Genomic DNA, 24,151 nt, shown 5'->3' on the forward strand with positions numbered 1-24,151 from the left:
TCCTGACTCCAGGGCCATGCTCTTTCCACTGTGCCACCTAGCTAACACCTATAGATTCTCAACAGGTAGTGATCATGGCCTGTTGTCAGCGTGGAAGAATATTTTTTAGCAAAATGTCATAGAGTTCTTACCTTTTATTGATGACTTAGATAAATGTATAAAACACATACTTACCAGATTTTCAGGTGACAGAACAATTTCTACAATAACAACAATATTGTAAAGACAGCTTGGAAAAAATATTAGGAACACTGATCAATACAATGATCAACCACAATTCCAGAGGACTCATGATGAAACATGCTAGCCACCTCCTGATAGAGAGGTAATGGACTCACACTTTTTTTTCACCAATGTAGGAATTTGTTTTGCTTGACTATAGATGTTTGTAACAGGGGTTTTGTTTTCCTTTGCTTTCTCATTGGGGGAAGGAAGAGAAGGAGGAAAAGACTCCAGATCTAAAAATAAAATAAAATTGAATTAAAAAAAAAACCTTTCTGATAACACAGAATTAGAAAAGGGAACTAATGTGAGAGATATTAAAATCAAAATTCAAAATCATTAATACACTAAAAATGGCAAAACAAAATCATTGAGAATAAATTCAAAATCGTCCATTTGGGTTCAAAAACTAAAATACACAAATATAGGATGAGGATTTTGGCTTAGAAACAGTTTACATGAAAAAGCTCTGGAGGTTTTATTTTACCACAGATCCAATATGTGCCAATAATGTGATTTAGTTGTCGAGCAAACTAATGTTTGATACCTTAGGGATCATTAATAACAGTATATTATCCAGATCACATTAACTAACATTACCGTATGCTTTGTGATGGTTAGACCATGGAGTCATAGCATGTTACAGTTGACAGGACAGAGTACCTCTAGGGAATGATTAAGATGGTGAATGGTCTGGAAGCCATGTCAAATGAGGAAGAGCTGAAGAAAGCAAACAAATTTGCCCTGTAGAAAAGAACCCCAAGGAAACACACGGCAGTAGTCTTTAAATATTTGAAGGCTACCACATGAGAAAAGAGTCAGCTTGCTCTTTGTTATTCCAGAGAGCAGACCTCGGATCAATAAGTACAGGTTTTAAGGTGAAAGATTTTGGCTCGATGCAAGAAAAGACTTCAAACAATTAGAATTGTCCAATAGCGGGATGAACTGTTGCAAGATCCCACTTCAGGTGAGGAACAAGTAAATTATCTGGGATGTCATAGAGAGAATTCCTACATCGGGTGTGGAAGTGAATTAGATGCTTCAAAAATTCCTCCCAACTCCAAGATTTAGGATTCTGACCCTGGAGATGTGGCGTTCTTCACATTACCTGCTTGACCTATCCACAAGGCTGTCCTTGCTTAATATGCTTACATTGAATGCAGCAGAAGCTTCGCTTTATCCCCTCTTCACAACCTCCCCTCACATGTATTATTCCCTTTATTTCTCCTTCCAACATTACCGAGTGTAACTTTGCCTGGTTGTCACTTTAAGCTATACTTTAGGTAATCACAAAATCTCAAAATTGAAAGGATGAATATGCAACAGGATAGGCCAGGTGTGCTGACACTCACCTGGCTCATGCTGTTATGTAGACCTGCATTTGGAAGGTGTTAGCAACAATACACAGTGGAAGAGGCCTTATGGGGCAGCAATCAGGGGTGAATCTTAGGAGTGAGCACAACCCAATTAAATCTATGTATCTGGGCCTCCATTCATATCTAGCAATTATGTAAGTTAACTCTTCACTACCTTTAGTGCTGGCATGTTCTAGTAAGACTGGCCCAGCTTTGGGGATAATTCCATTATGAAAGACTGGGAAAGTGAATGATTGGCATCTTCCAGAAGCTTGTAGAGGCCTAGCTACGATGGTCTGAAGCCTCCTCTTCCAGTATTGCTGTACATAGGCCTGGATAAACCTTTTAAAAGGGTAGTTAGTAAGGAGTTTATATGGCATCCGTGTGTCTTTGAGGCTCTTATGTTGTCCACAGTCAGATCGTGTACTGCTTAGGAGCCAGAGAAAGAATCTGATGTGAGACATCCAGTGACATGTCCTACAGATTTGTCCTCAGAACTGCATGACTGATTCTTCATTCTGAAATTCATTCTCCCATCAGTGAAGAAGTCTGCCCAGCTGTGGTATGACAGACTGTGATAGAAGGGACCACAAAGGTTATCTAGTTCAACCTGATGCATGAACATTAATCCCATTACAGTATCCCAGGCAAGTGGTCTGTTTAAAGACTGTTTAAAGATCTCCATTAATGGAGAACTCCCTGTGTCCAGGGCAATCCGTTCTGCTTTTTTACTGTGTTAATTCTTTGAGAATTTTCCTCACATTGATGTTAAATCCACCTCTCTACAAATTCTAGGCATTGTGCCTAGTTCTGTCTTATGAGACTGAGTAAAAGAAGTACAAGTCTTATTCCATGATAGTCCTCAAACACTTCAAGATAGCCAGCAACCTTCCCCCACCTTCTCAAGTCCTCTTTTCAAGTCCATTGAACATTTCTTTGAATGAAATAATTTCAAGGCATCTCATCTTCTTGATCCCCACATTCTGAACATATTAAAACTGAACACAATTCTCCCTTACTAGCTAGTTTGACAGGGGAAGAGTACATGGTAATAGTCTCCCTTGTTCTAGATACTACACCTCAGTTAATGTGGCTTAAGAAAGCATTAGTTTTTGGAGGCTGCCATGTCACATCATTTGCTTTGCACACATTGAAATTCATAATTTTTCACATGAACTAGCTGAGTTCTCCCATCTTATATTTGTACTGTAATGATGGACATGAAAAAAAATGGTGTGTGTGTGATATGTGTGTCAGTACAAATAAACCTTTACATCAACTTCCATGACAAGTTACTACCCTTCAAGGCCAAATTTAAGTCTCCTCTCTTCTATCAAGCCTTCTCTTACTTATCCTGCTCTACCTGAATTCTTACTTAGAAACACTGGGTATAGAACAGAAAAGAATCTTAAGGATTATCTTAGTTAAATATCCTCATTTTACAGATGAGAAAATTGAGACCCATAGAGAGGAAATGATTTCTCTATCATAGAGGTAGTATGTAAGAGAATTGGCATTTGAACCCATGTCTTCTTACTCCAAATTGAGTGTCCTTGGCACTATACTATGGTGGCCTCCTCTGAGAATGACTATTGTACTTATAGTAAGGACCACACAATGTAGCACTAAATTATTCCGTAACTCTTTCTCATGTTACTTGTTTTTCCCCTAGTCAATGTAAACCTATCTTTGTATCCTTAACAGTGCCTAGCATGATATTGGACATATGTTTGCCACTTGATAAACACTTGTTGATTAGTTGACATGGAAGCACATGGAAAACTTGTGTGTGAATGGTAGAATCCACATGCCACATGGCTCAGGGGCTGCTCTGATTGTCCCCTGTTCGGGGATTATGTGATCTCACTGTGCATGAGTGAGGTAGTTACCCATATAAAACAAATCCACTCATTTGTGGGAGCAGAACAGAAGTGATGATAGATGGTCCAGCTCTCACATGTAACTTTTCATTGACTGTCCCTAATGGGAATAACACAGGCTGAATCAAGGATCCTTCAAAACACCAGAGTAAAAGCTCTATGTGCCCTAAAATACACCTACGATTAGTGTAAGTGCTTAATGAATACTGGTTGAAGTCAAACAAAGGTCACAGTCCCATGAAATGACCATCTTGGAATTTGAAGGGAACTTAGAGGCTGTTTTGTCCAACATGTATTTATTTATTGAGTAATTCATTCTCTAACATCCTCTAGAATTGAAAACTCTCCCTTGAAGACTTTGAAAGAGGGAAAACACACTACTTTCTGAGACAACTTATTCTACTTTTTTGTTGTTCAGTCATTTTGCAATTGCGTCTGACTCCTTGTGACCCTTTTTGGGGTTTTCTTGGCAAAGATATGGAGTGATTTGCCATTTCCTTCTCCAGCTCACTTTACAGATGAGGAAACTGAGGCAAACAGGGTGAAGTGACTTGCCCAGGGTCATACAGCTAGAAAGTGTCTGAGGCCAGATTTGAACTCAGGAAGAGTCTTTTTGACTCCAGGTGTGACCCTTTATCCACTGCTCCACTTAGCTGCCCCAATTCAACCTTAAGATACCTGATTGTTAGGATTCTTTTTCTTTACAGTGAGTCTAAAATAGTCCACACTTCAATCTCTTTTTATCTACTACCCTCATTCCATCTCTGGGAAAGAAGACAAGTATAATATCAAATATGTATCAAACATGGTGCCCAGATTTGAACACCATCCTCCCTACATGAGCTGACCAGGACAGAATCTATCAAACAGAAAGTATCATTTTTTTTTATTCTAGACACTGTATTTCTCTTGATGCAGCCTAGAAAAGAGGCAGATTTCTTTTGGCTGTCCTGTGACACAGCTGACTCATTTTTTAGTTTATAAGCCACTAAAACTCAAGGATCATTTTCAAACTGTTTTCTAGTCATACCTCCCTCATTGGACTTAGGCCAAAGCCTGGTGCAGTAATTATTTCATTAGAGTAGAAGGCAAGAGACTTAGTAGTAGCCTTCTCTCTTCCACTTATAAACAATGAGACGTTAGGAAATTCATCTTACTTCCTCGATCCTCAATTTCCTCATCTATAAAATAGGAAAAATAAATCCTGCCCTTCTCACATCCGATGACTGTGTTTTGGATCAAATGAGATCATGAGTTTGAAAGAGCTTTGTAAACTGTGAAGTGATATGTAAATGTGAGCTCTTATTATTCTTTTTTCCACCTCACAATTGTAGTGATTAAAAAATGATGTAACAGGCATAAAAGTGGCTAAAAGCCATAAAGTACTGTATGATCCAAAGATTACATGGTGGTTGTTCCTGCCCCTTTGGTTGATCACAACTCAGGAGGTCTTGAATTTTAAAATGAATGTAACAAAATTCTGCCCAGCAAATTAATACATACACATACATGCACATATATAACATATATGAATACATACAACACACATGATTATACACAACATACATATATGTGTTTATATATTATGTGTCTTTGTATGTATATATGCATAAATACATACACACATACATATATCAGAATTAATTATTAAATTTTATTTTTAAAGTAAATATATTATTTATTGATGTACACAGTATCACAACTCAGCTAAGTTATAATAGAGTGTCATAACTCCAAAAGGGCTAAAAATCCCCCAAATAAATCTAGAGATAAATATAGAACAGTTTTGCTAGGAATCAAAATGATGTAGTAGGAAAGTCATTGGACTTTGAGTAAGAAGACCTGGGTTCAAGTTCTAGTTCACCACTATGTGATTGTGGGCAAGTGACTCATCCTCTCTAAACATGTTTCCTCCCCTTCAAAAACAGCTTTAAAAGTAGAGGGAGGACAATAATACCTGTACTATCCACCTCAGAGAGTTGTGGTGAAGAAAATTCTTATTAAACTGAAATGCCTATAGAAATGTGAACTGCTATTGATTGGTATGTGCTAAGGATGATTAAAACAAGTTGCTGTTACATAAAGCTAATTCAAAACAGATGTGGCGTGCTTTGTAAGTGAACAGACTGGCTAATGTGCCAGCTGCCAATTTGTTTTGAGTTTGTTCTTTAATGTTCCTTGGCTTCTCGAGTCCTCATACAATTTATTAATATTTTTCCCCTCTCCTATAGTTCTTGCTGCATTGCCTGGTTTTCCTTAGGTGAAGAAGGCTTCAGAGTCAGCCACACTTGTGGAGTGTTTTCAAATCAAATTGGCTTGTTTGCTACGCAGGTGGGTTTCCCCAAGTTTTCCAGCCCTAGTATCATGGGATATGTATTTCCTTTCATTTACCGCCAAAAGAATAAACTGCCAGTCAAGACCAGCCCTTACCTATTACCTCTGGAGTTTAATTTTAGAGATCTGGGAAGACTCACACACACACACACACACACACACACACACACACACACACACACACTACCACCACCACCAAAAAAAAAAAGTATCTACTTAACACTTTCAGTAAAATTCCATGTGTTACAGATTCTCTCACACTTTCAGTAAAATTCCATGTGTTATAGATTTTCTGAACTAAAAAGGTGAGTTTTAAAATAGGAGGATCAGCAGAGGTACCGTGATGTGAAAAATTATATGAACTGATCCAAAATGAAGTAAAGAGAAACAAAAGGACAACATATACAACTATTGAAACAATATTAATGGTTGGGGGGAGGGTAGGGGAGAGAAAAACAAAAGTAAAAGAAACTGAATGGTGTGGAATTATAAGGACCAAACTTGGCCATAAATGAGAAAGGTGAAAATCCACCTCCCCTTCTCTCTGCAAGGGTGAGAGTTGGCATATCACATGTAAAGCACGGTAGACATACTATAAGACTCAACTGCTATGGTGGTTAGTTTTGCTGAACCCTGGGCTTTCTCTCTTTTTCTCCTATTATTATAAGGAATGGCTCTCTGGCTAGGGAAAGAGGAGGAATATTATGAAAAACGAAACAGGGATAAATACAAAAGCCTTTTTTAAATTTTTATTTATTTTTTTTTTAAGGAGAGGTGACATGATGTGTTGGGAAGAACATTAGTCAGGGAATCAGAAAACTTAGGTTTGGGTACTAGTACTGTCTGTCACTAGTCAGCTATGGGACCTTGGGAAAGAGGCTTATACTTGTGCTTTCTCATCTATAAGGTGAAGGAATTAGATTAGAGGACATCTAAGGTTCTTTTCAGGCAGTGAGGTGGTGTGGAGGAAAGAGTGCTGAGCCTGGAATCAGGAAGATTCTTCTTCTTCCTGAGTTCCAATGTGGCCTCAGACACTTATTAGCTGTGGGACCCTGGACAAGTCACTTACCCTGTTTGTCTCAGTTTCCTCATCTGTAAAATGAGCTGGAGAAGCAAATGGCAAACCACTCCTGTATCTTTGCCAAGAAAACCCCACATGGGGTCACAAAGAGTCAGATGTGACTGAACAACAAAAAGTTTCCTTCCAGACCTGATATACCATGATTTTAAGAGTCACTGGAGTACCATGAAGGTTGAGTAGGGAAGTTTTATCATCTTACTGTGAATTGGTTTTATTCCTACTACCTAGCTATGATCAGCTGCACTGAGAGAGTGGTAGTTTTCATTGGGAGTGAAAGTGATTGGGTAGTTTTGTACCGTGGAACATTTTAGAGAAGTGTGGATGGGAAACCACTGTGTGGAACTTTGGGCAGAGAGAAAAAGGGGGAAGGGGCTACTAGGCTAAAGGTACAGAGAAAGAGGCACTGAGAAGCATAAGAAGGCACAAAATGGAAGGGAAAAAGGCACCACTATTTCTAAACCTGACCTAGGGCCAGATCTTCTGCTAAACAAGGTTTACAATTAATTTATTTGCTGTACTGGAGGATAAAATTAATTTTGAGTATCTTTGCCAAGAAAACTGCATGGATGGCATGGTCCACGGGGTCACAGAGTTGGACATGACTGAACAACAGCATACAAGTGAATAAGTTAGGGGTAAAAGACGGAAGGTAATAAGCATTTTTAAAGTTCCTACTATGTGCCAGACATTATGTTAAGCAGTTTACAAATATTATCTCACAATAGCCCTACAAGGCAGCTGCTGTTAGCATCCCCATTTGACAGCTGAGGAAACTGAGGCAAACACAGGCCAAGCAACTTGCCTAGGGTCACATGGGTAGTAAATGTCTGAGGCCAGATTTGAACTCAGATCTTCCTGACTCCATGCCCAAAATTCTCTAGCTGCCTCAAAAACACTCAACCCTACCTACATAGGGTCTTAGTCATGGTTTTGGTCGTGAATGTGTGGTAAGACTATTATGTCTGAGTCCCTGTCACCTATAGCAAGTATCATGAGTAAAAAATAATAGATAAAATCCAACAGATTAAAAAAGTGTTATTTGAGAGAGTGTGATACAGTAGAACAATGGATTTAAAGTTGGAAGACCCAGGTCTGAGTCTCAGCTTTGTGACTTATTAGCTATGATGTAACTTTGGGCAAGTAACTTTACATCTCTGAGCCTCCATTTTCTTATTTGTAAAATGGGTATAGTAGCACATGAACTTAACATGAAATAAATGCTTTGTAAGTCTTAGAGTACCATGACAATGTAAAATTATCCTCTCTGATTCGATTTCCTTCCACTAGACTTTGTCTCCTGTTTAACTTACCTAGGTTATAGAATTCACTTTCCATTTCAAGGTGATTCAAGTACTAAACAATTGGGACAATCTCCCTGGGTATGCAGAACATTTTAGCATTTTTAAGGGTCCAAAGAGGTCAGGATGCCTAGTGGATAGACTTTGGTCTGAGTTCAAGTCTCCTATATCTGGTACATGCTAATTGTACGCTTCCCCCTCCTCACCCTTGCCCCCGGGCAAGGCACATAATGTCTCAGTGTTTCCAGAAACTCTCTAAGTATAACTAGAAGTGATAGATCTCTATTGGTAGGGGGAGTTTCTCCATATTGGAAACTCCTTATGTGGGTGAAATCACAGGTTCAGAAAAAAAGAGGGTGGGTGGGTGGAGGGGAAGGATGTGAGGATGAAGTCAATTCTGAATTGAAGATCTAAGAATAGAATTTCCCCATGTTGATACAGCTTGAAACATTTTGAGGTTTGAATTCATGCTTCCTGGGGACCTCTCCTTTCCACCTTTAGCCTCACAGTAATGCCTCCCTACCCTTCCCTCAGACGGCCCATCTCCTCACAGTAGCTCCCCCCCCATTCCTGTTCTCCTCTAAAGTGTTCCATGGCACAACGTTACCCATCCATTTTCCCTCCCAATAACCTTTGATGTGCTTGTTTTTGTTTTTCCTGTTGACTTTAGGAAATTAACTTCAGTGATTCTCTGATCTTTAGAGGTGCTGACTGCTAGGTCAGTGCTTAATTTGGATCCAAAGTGCATTTCCATCTATCAATCCAGCATATAATGGGAGCAATGATTTAATCCTTTTGGGTCCTGCCAAATATATGGCATACTAGAATTTTATCTTGGCTGATTCCATAATTCCTTTTCCTTTAATTTTCTTATTAAGCATTTATAGGAGAGAGAGATAGAGAAGAAGAAGAAGAAGAAGAAGAAGAAGAAGAAGAAGAAGAAGAAGAAGAAGAAGAAGAAGAAGAAGAAGAAGAAGAGAGAAGAGAACAATCTCCAAATTTCTCAATCCAGATGTTATTTTGAAAGGAGCATAACCATGGCACCACTGGAGGACAGTGAATCCTATGTCTTCTTATCCTGAGCTTCACCATGCATATACATGGAACTTGAAATGGAATAAACTGGCGCTTTGTGCTGGCAGCAAGAAAGTAGTGAGTCAGTTAATTAAGCATATGAGAGTGACTTGACTGACGTTTTGAAAAGGGGAAAGAAGTCTGTGTTTCTATCAAATCTGTCGTGGTCTATAAGAGGTGATTAAAACTGGCTCTAACAAAACATTTATGGTACTGGTGGCTCTGGTACCCTAGCTGGCACCCTGGCTGCCCCCTCCCTCCTTCCCAAATAAATGGAAACAAGTTGGATTTCTTCATCTAATTACTTTCTTGCCAAACTATGACTTCAAAATCAGGTGGGTTTGAAAAGGAATTTCCACCCACACAGTGAGCTTGCCCTCTACCAGAGGGAGCCCATTCTGCCCAGTGGGCAGAGGCCCTACATTTATGACTGTCATTTCCAGTATCAAATAACCAGCCACACTCTCCCAATCCCCTAGTGCATTTGTGGGCATATGCAGGTCACAGGAAAATCAGGCTGCATTTGAATAAAGGGCTTCGTTGTTCTGGCTGCCGGCTTTTTTCATTGTCAGCCCCTATAACTTCCTTCACAGATTACTTCAAATTTTTTACTTTAACTTTCATATAATCCCATGATGCCAATATTGAGTCTCATTCACAACCACCAAATAAAAGAGCAGATTGTTACAAAGTGTGTTTAAAGCCGGATCAGGCCAAGCCATTGAAAAACTATTGAAGTGTGTCTTTGATACTCTCCCACCTCCCCTCTCAGTGCTGTCCTTGCTCTCCACCTATCTCCTTGCTTGAGCCTTGTTCTCCCTGCCTCTTATTTCCATAAGACCCTGCTCTCTTATTCACAAGGTGAGAGCTATGTGACCCATAGCTCAGAATAGCTTAATATCCTATCCCTCCAAGAACGTTTGCATTTTAATAGAGTACTCCTAGAAAAAAAAATCCCAAAGAGTGACTTTCTTGGAGGAATTGCCTAATTCACTGAAGTTGTTGGGGAAGATCTTCTTTGGTTTTAAGGCTTGAGACTCCTCAAATCACAATATGTGGGTAGTAGCTACCTGCCTCTTTCTTATGGGTCAGACTGGTGAGAACAAAAAGTTGTCCCTATGTAGTTGGATCTTGTTCTAGTCAACCAGAGTCTTTAAGCTCAGCCAGTGCCTGTTTACTTTAACGACCCTATTGTGGGGTCACATCAATGAATCCTGGGTCTTATGGGTTATAAAAACCTTTCCCCATAGGCTGGCACTTTCATTTTTTTAAAAATTAATTTATTTTGAATGATCAACAATCACTTCCATAAGCTTTTGAGTTCAAAATTTTTCTCCCCCACCCTCCCTACCTCCCTCCTCAAGACAGCATGCAATCTGATATAGGCTATACATATGCATTCCTATTAGACATGTCTTCACATTAGTGATGTTGTAAGTAAGAATTAGAACTAATAGGAGGAACCACCAGAAAGAGTAAACAAAACACAACAGAAGGAAAAAAAATAGCAAATAGTATGCTTCGATCTGCATTCAAATTCCATAGTTCTTTCTTTGGATGTGGGTAGCATTTTCCATCATGAGGCCTTTGGAGATGTCTTAGATCCCTGTATTTCTGAGAAGGGTTAAGTCTATCAATATTAGTCATTGCACAGAGTGCCACTTTCGTTCTAAGAATATCTAAGTACAGGATATCTACTGAGTGGCTGCTACTGTCCTCACCAGGCGCCTTCATTCCACTCTACTTCAGAGATGACCAGTGACAAGCTACATATAACTGTACTCTGCAGAGAGTACAGACTCTGCCTCCTTCTTTCTACTCACTTTCGACCTTCCTATCCAATGTGTCCATCAGAGAGCAAGGGCAGAGTTTACTCCCTTAGAAAATGGTAAAAAAGACATCTAATTCTAAGTAGCTAACAAATTGACGACTGACAAGGGTGAAAGGTAAAACAATTTCTTTCAGTGGCATCAAAGAGTTGGCCAGCTGAGGTGGCTATGAAGTTGATGCTATTAAGGTATTGTTGGTAAAGGGAAGGTGCTGATATCTTAACCAGAAAGGCAGAATTACTGATGCAAAGTCATGAATGAATGAATGGCTTGGATCAGTAAAGCTGTCCCTCAATATTTGTTTAATGAATGGATAAATGAATGAGCCACAGAGGGGTGAGACTGAGTATCCAGCGACACAGATATTAACTTCAGCCAACTAGTTTAGAAGTTAAAAGCCAGAGAAATATTGTTAAATTTTGACCTTTTGAGAAATTAATTCATTAAAGGTTTGAAAGACAAAATATTTTAGTTGACTCATTAAACAATTTAAAAATTAAGGGAATCCTTGATTTACTGTTGCAACTAGATAACTGAAGTTAATTCACACATTTAGATGAAATTCAAAGTAATTAATGCTGTTACCATTCACTGGAAGTTCCAGGGGAAAATCTAGGGAGGAAAGAAGGTGAAACTATTGACAAATAGGGAGCTTGGAGAATTACATATGGGTTTCATTATTCAAGCTCCCCTTTCTCTAAGCATAAATGAGAGCTGCTATTTTTGTGTATGTACTCTGTAGGTTAATACACGAAGAATTTCGGAAAAAGAAGAGACAGACCTCTTCTTCCTAAGGTATTTGAAGGTTGTGACCCATCCAAATCAGCCAGCTATCAAGGGTCAGGATTTGAATTCTGATCTGTTGACTTCAATTCCCTTTACTAGCCCCTAAACCTTCATTCTCTCTTGGAGATTTTTCTTTGGGAGTTTTTTTTTTTTTAATCCAAGTTTACTTTCCTAGGCCACCCAGAAAACCTTCTCCACTGTGAGCTGGCATTTACTCAGGAAATACAAATTATCTAATTGCAACTTCAAATCAAAAAGATTTCAACTTTTAATTAATAAATCAACTAGAAATAACCTTAAACTGAAATTTAGCATTTCTTTCAATTATTAATATAAGCAACAAACATTATTCTAAGAAGGGGTCTGTAGGCTTACCAGATTGCCAAAGGGCTTCATGCAGGGTAATGCTGGTAAATATTTAACAACCAACTTTCCAAAAACATAAGACATACTTTCAAGCTTGTCCTACCTTATTAACATTTTCTTCATTACTTTAAGCCTAGACAATCAACAGAATAAACCAAGTCCTGATTTGTATTGTTTGCTTATTTCCAAGATATAAATGCACGCACTAAAAATTTAACCATCCACTCTCAAGAGCCGGTATGAACTGGCTCCAGCCCTGGATCCATGATACACACAAGAAGATTAAGAAACCTTAATTCTGAGGGCAAAGAAGAGTGGGCGCTGGACAGAGCCATGATATATCTTCATACACAGATGGTGGGACATGAATGATGAATATGAATTGGATTTGGAAGGGAAGAAGATAACCACAGAACAATGTCATTAATGTTCGGGGGAAGAAGAATGAGTAGAGAAGGGTGGAATGGCCTATGGTGTGAAATGCTTCACAGAAGTCAAGAAGGATAAAGACTGAAAAAAGGTCACTGGAATTAGCAATAAAGTCAGTCACTCAGTCAATAAGCATTTCTTCAGTATCTACTATGTGCCAGCACTATGCTAAGCACTAGGAATACAAATAAAGGTTTAAAAAAATGTCCTCACCCTAATGGAACTCACAGTCTAATGGGGGAGACAACATGCAAATGACTCTGTGCAAACAAGATATAGTGGACAGGATAAACTAAAGATACTCAATAGAGGAAATGCACCAGAATTGAGAGGGATCCCGGAAGACTTCCTGTAGAAGGTAGGCTTTCTCCTTTAGGAATCAAAGCCAAGGAAACTAGGAGGCAGAGATGAAGACAAAGAGTAAGACATGCCTGGGGGAAAGCCAGTGGAAATGCATAGAGATGGAAGAGGGACTGCCTTAGGTGAGGAGCAGTAAGGAACCCAGTGTCTACAGTGGTTGGGAGTAAGGAAGGAGTTGGGACAATGGAGATGGGAAAAAAGGAAGGATGTTGGAAGGCAGGTTATAAAGGACATTGAACCCCAAACAGAATTTTATGTTTGATCTTGGAGGTGATAGGGAGCCACTAAAGTTTATTGAATGGGATTGAGAGATTGACATGGGTAGACCTACACTCTAAGATGATTGCTTTGATGGCTGGATAGAGATGACTTACGATGGAGACCAACCGACAGGCTATTGCAATTGTCCAGGCTTGATGCGATATGGTCCTGTACCAGAACGATAGCAGTGTCAGAGGAGAGAAGAGGACATATACAAGAGAAGTCACAAAGATAAAAGATATAGGCCTTAACAAAAGAATGGATATGGGGAGAAGGGAGGAGAAAGAGTGAAAATTCAAGGATGGTACCTATGTTTTGAGCCTGGGTCACTCGAAAGGTAGTGGTATCTTTAACAGTAATAGAGAAGTTAGAAAAAATAAAGGGTTTGTGGGTAGGAAGAGGAAGATGTCTACAAGACATTAAGTAAAAGAGATCACTGCTGACTTTGAGGGAATAGTTTAGGTCTATTGGTGGAAATGAAAGTCATATTGTATGAGGTTGAAAAAAGAATGGGAGCCAAAAAATGGAAGCAACAAGTAGAGAAAGTTCTTCCACACCCCACTCCCAGCCCCAGAATTTGGTTGTGAAAAGGAAGAAAGCCATAATATGAGAATATGAGAATAATAGGATCAAGTGAAGGTTTGTTAAAGTTATGAGAAACCTCAATATCCTTGTAGGAAACAGAAAAAGAGCTAGGGAGGTTAAAAAGTAGGTAAAAGGGGAAAATGACTGAAGGGAAAAGCTGTCTGAGGAGATGGGAAGGAACAAGATCAAGAAGGAATGAGGGTACAAGTAAAGAGCTTGTTTTTGGTAAGACACCTCACCCTCTGAACCTGGAGCAATAATGTAGAAGATGGGGGATGATTTGGAGATTGTTGGAAATGGAAATTAAGGATAGAAGGAATCTCACCACAGAAAGCTTTGACCTTTTCACTGAAGTATGAATCCAGGACCTCTGCTAAGTGAGAGGAGAGGTGGTGATATAGATAACTGGATCAGAAGAGAAGTTTCAAAATGACAACTGTGAGAAATCAATCAAGGTACCAATTCAAAATGATTCGCGTATCAAAACTGAGCTTGTATGACAAGTTGTCAGTGGATCCAGCCAATACGGTGGTGTGCCTTCCTCCAGGAGCATTAGAGCCAGAAAGGAAAAGGTAGATGGTGGGAGTAATCTAAGTAAGATAGTGGAGAGGAATGTCTGGAAAAAAAGACGAGTCAGCAAGTCAACGGGCAAGGAATGCAAGAGCTGATGACAATGTGAACTTGAGCTGGTTAACTAAAGGGTCATGAGTTTAAAAGAGAAAAATAAGGTCACATCAGAGGTGATAACCTGGGATAAGTCAGGGAGGAATCAAGTCTCTGGAGATTGAGAAGGACAGAGATTGTCCCCCTTAAGAAGGGTGAGACAGAAAAAGCTGTCAGGACAGGATCTCATGTTGAGTTGTAGAGATCACTTGTGGGTAAGGAGGATATCAATCATCCCTGACTGTGGTTGCCGTGAGTGATAGTACAGACTCTAGGAGCTGAAGAAGTTGGGAGGCGAGAGTCTTTGAGGAGACATCAACATGTTAGCAAAATTCCCCAAGTGTAAGTGAGGTAGAAGGAAGGATGTGAGCTAAGTACTGAACTCCTCAAGAAAGGAGGGAAAATACCCCAAGGATACTGGTAGGGAATAGCAACTAAGATCTGAATGAGCTGAAAGTCAAGGAAGGAGAGGCTAGGAAGTGAAGGTGGTATGGGAAGAGCCTAGAAGAGTTAGTGACAAACAAGAAACATTTCTACAGCTCCTTCTGTCCCAATGTGCCAAGGGCCATGAGAGAAGGTATATTCAGTACTAGAGAGGGCATCAAGGAATGAAGTATCTTCAGGGGAGATCCAGATGTCTATGAGTGCAAGGAGATGGGTGAAGCATAAAAAGGAAGAAGTCTAATATGAATGGCAATAAATGAGCTTTACCATTTCTTCCAGCTCTAATCTTGTAGAATTTTTATACAAATTTAGATCTAGAAATGACTTTTGAAATGCTATAATCAAAGCCCCTCATTTTCCAGATTAGGAAACTGAGGCACCACTATGTTACATGAATTGTCCATAATCATACAGGTAGCTTGTAATATGATGAAAACTTTCTTTAACAAATAAAATCAGGCAGAAGGGAGGGAAATGACCTGTGATTTCATTAGTATAAGGAAATCCTAGGTGAAGAAACTCCCCTTATCAATGTAGATCAGTATCTTCTTTGCAAATTCTAGTCTCAAAGAGTTGCCTAACTCATGACTTTAAGAAGTACTGATGGGATCAAGAGTGGAAAAAGTTTAAGAACTAGGCCCTAGAGAACTGAGAGACTAAGTGACCTTCCAATATAACCAGTATATATCAAGGCAGGAGTTGAATGAATCCAGTTCTCCTGACTTCAAGACTACTTTCTCTTCACTAGGCCGCTATTATTTTCTGCTCTCAGGCAGAAAAAAAAAAAGAAAAAGAAAAAGAAAAAATAGAACTCTCCAGTTTTTTTTTAATCAAGGTTTAAATGTTTTCCAAGAGAAATGGCAAGAAGGAAAGTTAGCTATCATCAGCAACATTGCCATCAAATCAAGTCAACAGAATTTGTGTTTTTTAACTATTTTTTTTTCATTTTGGAGGCAATCGGTATTGAGTGACTTGCTCAGGGTCACACAGCTAGTATCTGAGTCTGAATTTGAATTCAAATACCCTTGACTGTAGGGCAGGTGCTCTATCCATTGTGTCATCTAGCTGCCCCAATAAGTATTTCTTAAGTGTACTATTTGCCAGTTGCTGTGCTAAAGGCTGGAGATGTAAAGAAAAGCAAAAGCAAGGTCCATGCTCCCAAGGAGCCATTGACATGCCAATAACAACTCAAGTTTACATAGGACTTCGTGATTATGAAATACCTTACATACCTTATCTCATTTGAAAGGAAAAACAATGCAAAGCATCAACTCTTTTTTTTCTCAGTAAACCTAATAAGTTTAATAATATTTCTGATTTATGTGTAACAACCTGCCTTATCTAAATTTGTAAGTACCCGTCTATAAACTAAAATACATTTTGTCTCTCACTACAATGATAATAATGAAATCAACTATATTCCAACTCCACAAAGAAGCACCTACTGCATGCCAGGCACTTTTCTTAGTGCTGGAGACCAAAGGAAAGATTAAAACAATTCCTGCCCTGCAAGAATCCAGGCTCAATCATAACTTTTTTATATTGCCAAGGCTGTCAAGACAGTGTTTCCTTGAAGCCATCAGCCAGCCAGCAGTGTGTACCAAGGACCTTGACTGAGCAGCAATACTGTTCTTCACTGCTATAGTGGATCAGAGATTCCTAGACCTGGAAAGGACCATAGAGGCTGCCTCCAAATATGATGGGCTGTCCTAAAGAACAGGGATTAGATTTGTATTACTTGACTCCAGAGGACAGACTTGGGAGTGATGGATGAAATTACAGAGAGACAGACTTGGGCATGATGAGAAGAAAAACTTCCTAATAATTAGAGCTGCCCGAAAGTGGAATATGGAGGTAGTAGACTCTACTCCACTGGAGGTATGCAAGTAAAGTGTGGATGACCACTTGTTAGGGACACAACTGAGAGGCTTCCTGTTCTAATATAGGTTGGACTAGGTGATCTCTGAGGACCCTTCAAACCCTAAGGTTCTGTAAGGTCCCCTAGTCCAGGTCTTTGTCAAATAGACAAAGCACAATGCCCCCTATAATCGGTCATCCAGTTACTGCTTATATCTGTGGAGTGTCAGAAAACTCACTCCCTCATAAGCAGGTCATTATATCATAGGATGGTTGTCCTTAAGTTCCTTCCTATATTGAGCCTAATTCTGGAGCCCTATAACGTCTATCCATTGGCCAGAGTTCCCCCTCTGGAGTCAAGCAAGATAAATCCGTGTTCTCTATTCCACCTAATAACATTAATCCCTATTATGTTCATTCCTTTAAAAATGTATTTTTTTTCAGAGAGAACATCTGGATCCCTGATTTTTTTTTTAAAGAAACTAGTCCAGAGGTTAAGATCCTGGTCTCTAAACCACCTAATATATATTAGACCCTATTATATTTATCCAAAAACTATATGTATTTTTTCTTTTAGATAGAACATCTGTATCCCTGACTTTTTTTTTAAAGAGACTAGCCCAGAGGTTTTAAAGCTCAGAAATCTCACTGATGTTTCACTGGGCCTGACAGGCACTAGACATACCTTAATAAAGCATTTTCTCCTGGGGTTCTTGCCACGGTCATTCATTGGTGTGTGGAGCTGTGCAGTCTTGGAGCCCAGAGCTAGATCAGGAATTCCTGGCTCTGCTTCTGATGTGTCTGCCAGTTGCCCAGGGCAGTGGAAAGCTCCCTCATGGGCATAGTCTGCAGCTATCTCAAAGGGGTCGGTGCATTTCTCATCAGGACTCGATCCATCATCACTGCTCTTGGCATGGCAGAGAATCAGGGACCGGGAAATGGAACGAAACTTTTTGGATTTCCTGCTCTTCCCAGCACTGCTCTGCTGCTCCATCTTCAGCGAGGAAGTGATGCTGCCCCTTTTCCTTTGCTGCTCCCACTGATTTGGCACAGACGAGGAGACTGCTTGATTGGGTTTTTCAGAAGCCTCATAAGGTCCTGGAAGAAAAGGAAGGAAAAAAAAGGAGTGGTTAGTTGCTACTAACTAACACAATCATTGGAAAATCCTGAGCAAACCAAATAAACAGAGCCTCTTCTGGACAGTAGCAGCCACATGGTACCTCATGACTTAGACTGCTCCATTTCACTCTAGTGCTGGACTCTGAGCTCCCTAACCAACCCCTGCATCCTTCCCTGCTGCTATTTTGGGCTGCCTGGGACATCTGAGCAAATGTCTCTGGGTGTTACCATACCTTCTGGCTCACAGAAACGGTATGATTAAGCCCCCGATGGACAAAATGGCATAGAATCATAGTCCTGAATCATTAAATGCTAGAACTAGAACAGGTCTTGTAGGGGCGCAGTGGAAGAACCCTGTAATCAAACTTGGGAGGTCTGGATTCAGGTCCTGGGTCTGAAAAGTGTGAAATAAGGCAAGGCAATCTATCTCTGTGGGACCCAGTTTCCTCATCTATAAAATTAGGTGATTGGACTAGATCAAAGATGCTCAACCAGAGGTCCATGGACCCCTAAGGGGTCCTCGCAGAGATTTCAAGGAAAAATTACTTCTTTATTGCAATATAATTGGTTTCCAGTGTAATCTTATGTATTTTAGTTTACAGACATAGAAACATTCTGAGAAGGGGTCTGTAGACTTCACCAAATTGCCAGATGGGTCCATGAAACAAAAATAGGAAAAACATCTGGTCTGGATGATAGCCAAAGGCCCTCATAATTCTAATATTCTCTTAAATCTAGTCCATTGATTTTATTTGTTTGTTTGTTTTAATAAGGATATGAAAGCCTTTGCCCAAGGTCATATTCAGTGATTCAGAAGATCAAGAATTAGAATTTTAGAGATGGAACAAGAAATCTTAAAGATATCTAGTCAAACCATCTCATTTTACATTTTGGGAAACTGATGCCCAAGGAGGTTGAAAGAGTCCAGGATTTAAATTCATATCTCCTCAATTTATACCCCTAAGGGGGCTGTGACTTGACCCCAAGTGGGGTGTGATCAATCAATCAAAGAGAGGGAAGACTGGTCTCATCTCACCACCTCTACTGTGTTCAATACACCTATACATACCATTTTCTGATTAAAGAACAACATTCCCAACTCTACCCCTCTCTTCATCTGTACACACTGAAAACACCCAATTTTTCCTTCCCTATGCCATGCTGCTCAGAGCAGTTATAATCAGGGGTGGGTTGAAACCAACATGAAGGAGCTGATTGTTAAATTTTCAGAGTTAAATGTTTACCAATATGCCCCTAGTTATAAATTAATCCCAACTTAGTTATGCAAGTACACAACCCCTACCTGCATTCCAGAATACCCACTAGAGTTTTGCTTTTGTTTGGTTTTTACTGATAAGGGTATATAGTCGAAAAAAGCTTATAGACCACTAATCTAAGCAGGTGAGTAGAAAAAGATCAAATTTCCTTACTCCTCTAGTTAATAGCACTTTCTCCCTTTTGAAATTACTTTTCACATACTTTGTATTTATTTCCTTTTGTACGTATTATGCCCTTCCTCCTCTTTTCTGTCCCCAATAGAATATAAGCTCCTTGAGGACAGGGATTTCTTCATTTTTTTTCTCTTTGTATTTTGGGGACTTAGCTAGCATAGTGCTATGCACATAGGTGCTTAGTAAATGTATGTTGGAATGAATTGAATGGAATTTTACTTTGTTGAGGAAATTCAGTTTAATGTATTTAACTGAGGGAAAGGATGAAAGAAGGAATCACTGAGGCTTTTTTTTTTTAGGCAATGGGTTTAAGTGACTTGCCCAGGGTCACACAGCTAGTTAAGTGTTATATGTCCAAGGCTGGATTTGAACTCAGGTCCTCCTGAATCTGGGGCCAGTGCTCTATCCACTGCACCACCTACCTGCCCATGATGCTTTTTCTAAAGAAAAATCTGATCTGAGACCAAGCCACATAATAAAAATTACATTTCTAACACAATATTCATGAAATGTTATTGTTGGATTAAGAGGAAGATGTTTTCAGATTATTTGCCATTTACCAATGTTGGTCATGGAGATGAGAGAATAAATGCATTTACCTCTTCTCAGTACATAGGTGGTAGGCTGTGGCAGCAGAATTCACCCATACTGCCAGACAGCATCATTTCTCTCTCAGCGGTTTCTGTTCAACTATTTTTTTTCTTGTTATAAGGGAGGGTCTAATAGGGATATGGTGGGAAATGACTATCATGTTTAAAAACAAAAAAGGTAAACTGATGAATGGATTTATTTACCAGTGTACATGTCATTCCCTCCCTCCCCGATTCCCAGAAAAAAAAATGTAAGCACTCTGAAAGGAAGGATTGTTTGGCTTTTGGCTTTATATCCCCAGTACCTAGAACAATAGTTCCTGGCACACAGTAGGCACTTAATAAGTGGTGGTTGGATGAAATAAAAAAAATTGTTCCCTAGATGAACCTTGTGAACATTCGGGCTGGTAAGGGGAGTTGGCAATTAGGTGGCTCAGTGGATAGAGTGTTGGACCTGGAGTCAGGCAAAACTGAGTTCAAATCCAGCTTCAGACGCATATTAGCTGCATGGCCCTGGGCAAATTATTTAACCTCTGTTTGAATTAGTTTCCTCAATTGTAAAATGATGATGATAATAGCACCAACATCCCAGGGTTGTTGTGAGGGTCAAATGAGACCATAATTTTTAAGTGTTTAGCATAGGATGGAGCACATAGTAGGTGCTTAATAGATGCTTGCTCCCACCCCTCCTCCCCTGTAGTGAAGTGTCTACCACAGAAATCCTTCAGTCCCCTGCATGAGGCCAATGAGTCAAAGAAAGGAAAAGTCCCTGAAGTATGCAAAAGTCCCTTGTGGAAGAAGAGTAATCATTACAAATATTACAATCTTTCTCTATCAGCTCCAAGAAAACAAGGAGAATGTCTTATCTAAAACTTTGTATCTCTCCTGGTCCAAGAATAGATATCTCCACACAACTGGCCTTTGATGAATGTTTGTTGAATGGAGGGAAAAGGTATCAAAATATATATTTGAAAAAACTTTTATTGGTAGAAATAGCATTGCTTCTGCATACCTAAGCACAAACACAAACACAGAGGCCTACCAATACTGTCATTTAAAAAATAAAAATATGATGTTGTGCTTCCAAGCACTGAAACTACACGATCTTCAGGATTTCCTTATTATCCCTTTCACTTGGGCAACCTTGAAACCAGCTATCCGCAGCAATAGGCAGGATTGTCGTTCTAAGTGACTGCAGAGAATCTAATTCACTAGGTCTGCAAAATAGCTAAAACATTAGCCAAAGCTCCTGATTGCTCTCTGCTGCCAATCCTGGATGAAATCAAACAACTTCTTAGTACCTCAGTTTCCTCATCTGTTAAGCCAAAATAACAATACCACCATCCTAAGAAAACCTTATATCCCTTTGAGGTGCTAAAATCACAAAGTGCTATTGTATGTTGATTCTCATTCAATCCTAATCCCAAATCTCTAATGTAGATTGGGACAATACCAGTGATCTAATTAGCACAGGGAATTCTTCGGTGACTTCTGTCAGTGAAATCAGCACCTTCTCCACACCTTAGAATAGCTTTAGAGCACTGACTTGCCCAAGGTCACATGGCCATAAGTCAAAGGTGGGACTTGAACCCAGGTCTTCCTGACTTTAAGCTTGGCTGTCTATCCACTCACTACATCACCCTCCCTCTCTAGTAGACAGTGCAAGTATTGTTGTCTCCATTTTACAGATGGGGCAAATGAGGCTCAGATAAATGAAACGGCTTTCGCAAAAATCCTGCCGCTAACTAGCTGTGGAGCCTAGACAGGAAGCCAGGTTATCAGATGCCAAGGCTAACTAGGGCTCATTCTCCTAAAAGGCATGCTTATGTAGAAGTTAGCTTGCAAAGAGGCATTTGCAAAAACAAGATACTGAGCTTAATTCTTCCCTCTCTCTCATAGGGAGAGTGGGAAGCAATAAAGCTGTGGAGCCCAACCCTAGTATGGAGGGGGTGGGGAAGACAGGGTGATGCTCCAAGGATGGGGAAACCTTTTTGTTTTCTTGCTCCCCGGACTTTGCAGACCCAGCACGTGAATGCTAAGGGGAGGTGGTGATGAGGGGTAAAGCCAGAGAGCACAGTACTCTAGGAACATTTACCACAGGGTTCTCTAGCATCTCCAAGAGATTGATTCCTAAACATATTTTTCTCCACACTGCTTTACAGCATGAAGAAAAGTCTTTCTCTGCCTGCCTGATGCAGAGCTGACAGTGGGGCCGCAGCAGCAGCGGCCAAGTGACTCTCCAGGAGTCCGCAGTTATTAGCCAGACTGCTTAAGGGAATTAGGAGACAAGACTGGACAGGAGGAAGAGGAGGAGGAGAAGGAAGGGGAAGAGGAGGGGGAGGAGGAGGAGATGGAAGAAGGGGAAGAGGAGGGGGAGGAGAAAGAGATGGAAAAGGAGGAGGAGGAGGGGGAGGAGAAAGAGATGGAACAGGAGGAGGAGGGAGAGGAGGAGGAGGGGATGGGGGAGGAGGGGGAGGAGGAGGAAGTGGAGGAGGGTAAGGGAAGGAGGAGGGAGAGGAGGAGGGGGAGAAGAAGGAGGGGAAGGGAAGGAAGAGGAGGGGGAGGAGGAGGGAAGTTTTCCCCTCTGCAGCTTAAGACAGCATGTTGTTTAATCTGCTTGCTCTTAAAGGAAGAACTCCAGCCCATAGAAAAGCAGCTTTAAAAGATGAAAAATCCCTCGTGATTGCAGGCAGACACCGCAGTGCAGTGTGGCCTGAGGGATGCATCTGGAGTCAGAAGATCTGTGTGAGGTTCCAGGCTCAGCCTAGCCTCTAACTGCCAGAGGGACCATGGACAAGTTACACAAGCTCTCCATGTGTAAAAGGAGACTAGATCAATCAATCAGCAAGCATTTATTAAGCTCTTGTGCTAAGCATTGGGAATACAAAGAAAAACAGGAGGGGAAATTTGGCCTCCGGGAGCTTACATTCTAATGGAGGAGACATCAGATACATCTATGGGTACTCTCGAGACACATACACAGTAGAGAGAAGATAACTGAGTTCTCTTTCCCCCAGGGTGCTTGACTCTGCTGTGTTCCTGTAAACACGGTGCTACCCTAAGGCAGGACAGGAGAACGAAGGTATCCTTTGCTTCGTGTACAGTTGGGACACACTTGTTCATTGCTGACTTAGAGCCTTGCTGGGTGTGGTGGCGTTTTCTTCTTTCTTTGTAATTAGGGTTCAAGATGTTGGACACTTACAACAAGTACCTCCAAGAAAACAAATGTCAAAGAAGATGATTTGAACAAAGAGCTCAGAACTCAAAGCTGAGCAAAAACTGGAGAGATGGGCCAAGGCCTTGCAAGATGCTTTTCAGGCTTGGGGAAAATTAGTCCTATGAGGCTCAGTGAATCACAGTGATGAATGGGATCGGCAACACATCCTTTCCCCACTGGCATGGTAGTTAGTAACCATGGGGGAAAACTTCCTGAGAATGTATGCTGTCCCAGGAGTCTCTTCCGGAGAATGCCTTGAGATATAGCAGGTAACCTGTAGACTTGATCTTGAGCATTTCTGGGTTGTAACTGATTGTCCCTGGAGCTAGGGCCTCCTTTATTCCTAGGAGAAATAAATAAGGGGACATGATAACTAAAGAACTCTAGGAGGGACCAAGGGCAAGATGAATCATTGAAGATACCACGAAGGCCTCGTAAGGAAAGAGATCACCACTCAGAGCTGACTGTCAGCTCATGTTGCATGAGGTTTTCTTTATTTCTTGATTCAATTGTGGCATCCTAGTAATGGGATAGAAACCACAAAGCCAAGCTCTCAGGGATACAGAAACAGAACAGAATAGGAGGAGCACATTGTTTTTCACATTAGAATCAGCTGGCAAAGCTGCACAGATAGCATTAGATGACACAAGATCAGTTGATTCCAGGGTGCTCCAAGAATGCCAAACATGTTACAAAGCATGCAAATTCATGAAGTTGGTAATGGAAGAGAGCAACAATGGAGTGGAGGTAGGAAAAGCAAATGGCAGGAGGGTCAAACAAAGGCAGCTCGGGGCAGCCAGAAGAAATACCCAACCAAGCCACAATCATCAGGAGACTATTAGACAAGTACTTGAACGATCAAGAACAAGGCAAGCATAGCATGAGGGGGGAAGAAAAATGCCCCAATTAAAAAAAAAAAGCAAGAAGGTAGAGTTTATATGCTATAGGCC

The 24,151-nt window shown here is 40.4% G+C and overlaps 1 protein-coding gene across 1 annotated transcript in view; it reads right to left on the reverse strand.

The window, feature by feature from the left end:
- IL16 (interleukin 16) overlaps positions 1-24,151 on the reverse strand; it is a 164,242-nt gene that overhangs the window by 94,073 nt on the left and 46,018 nt on the right. Inside the window, exon 2 of the mRNA XM_078151619.1 lies at positions 17,510-17,922. Within this exon, the coding sequence (XP_078007745.1) occupies positions 17,510-17,922 (413 nt within the window). The remainder of the gene's footprint in view (positions 1-17,509; positions 17,923-24,151) is intronic.

This window comes from Phascolarctos cinereus, unplaced genomic scaffold, assembly GCF_003287225.1.
Source record: "Phascolarctos cinereus isolate Bilbo 61053 unplaced genomic scaffold, phaCin_HiC Scaffold_3;HRSCAF=262, whole genome shotgun sequence".
In the NCBI taxonomy this organism is placed as follows: domain Eukaryota; kingdom Metazoa; phylum Chordata; class Mammalia; order Diprotodontia; family Phascolarctidae; genus Phascolarctos; species Phascolarctos cinereus.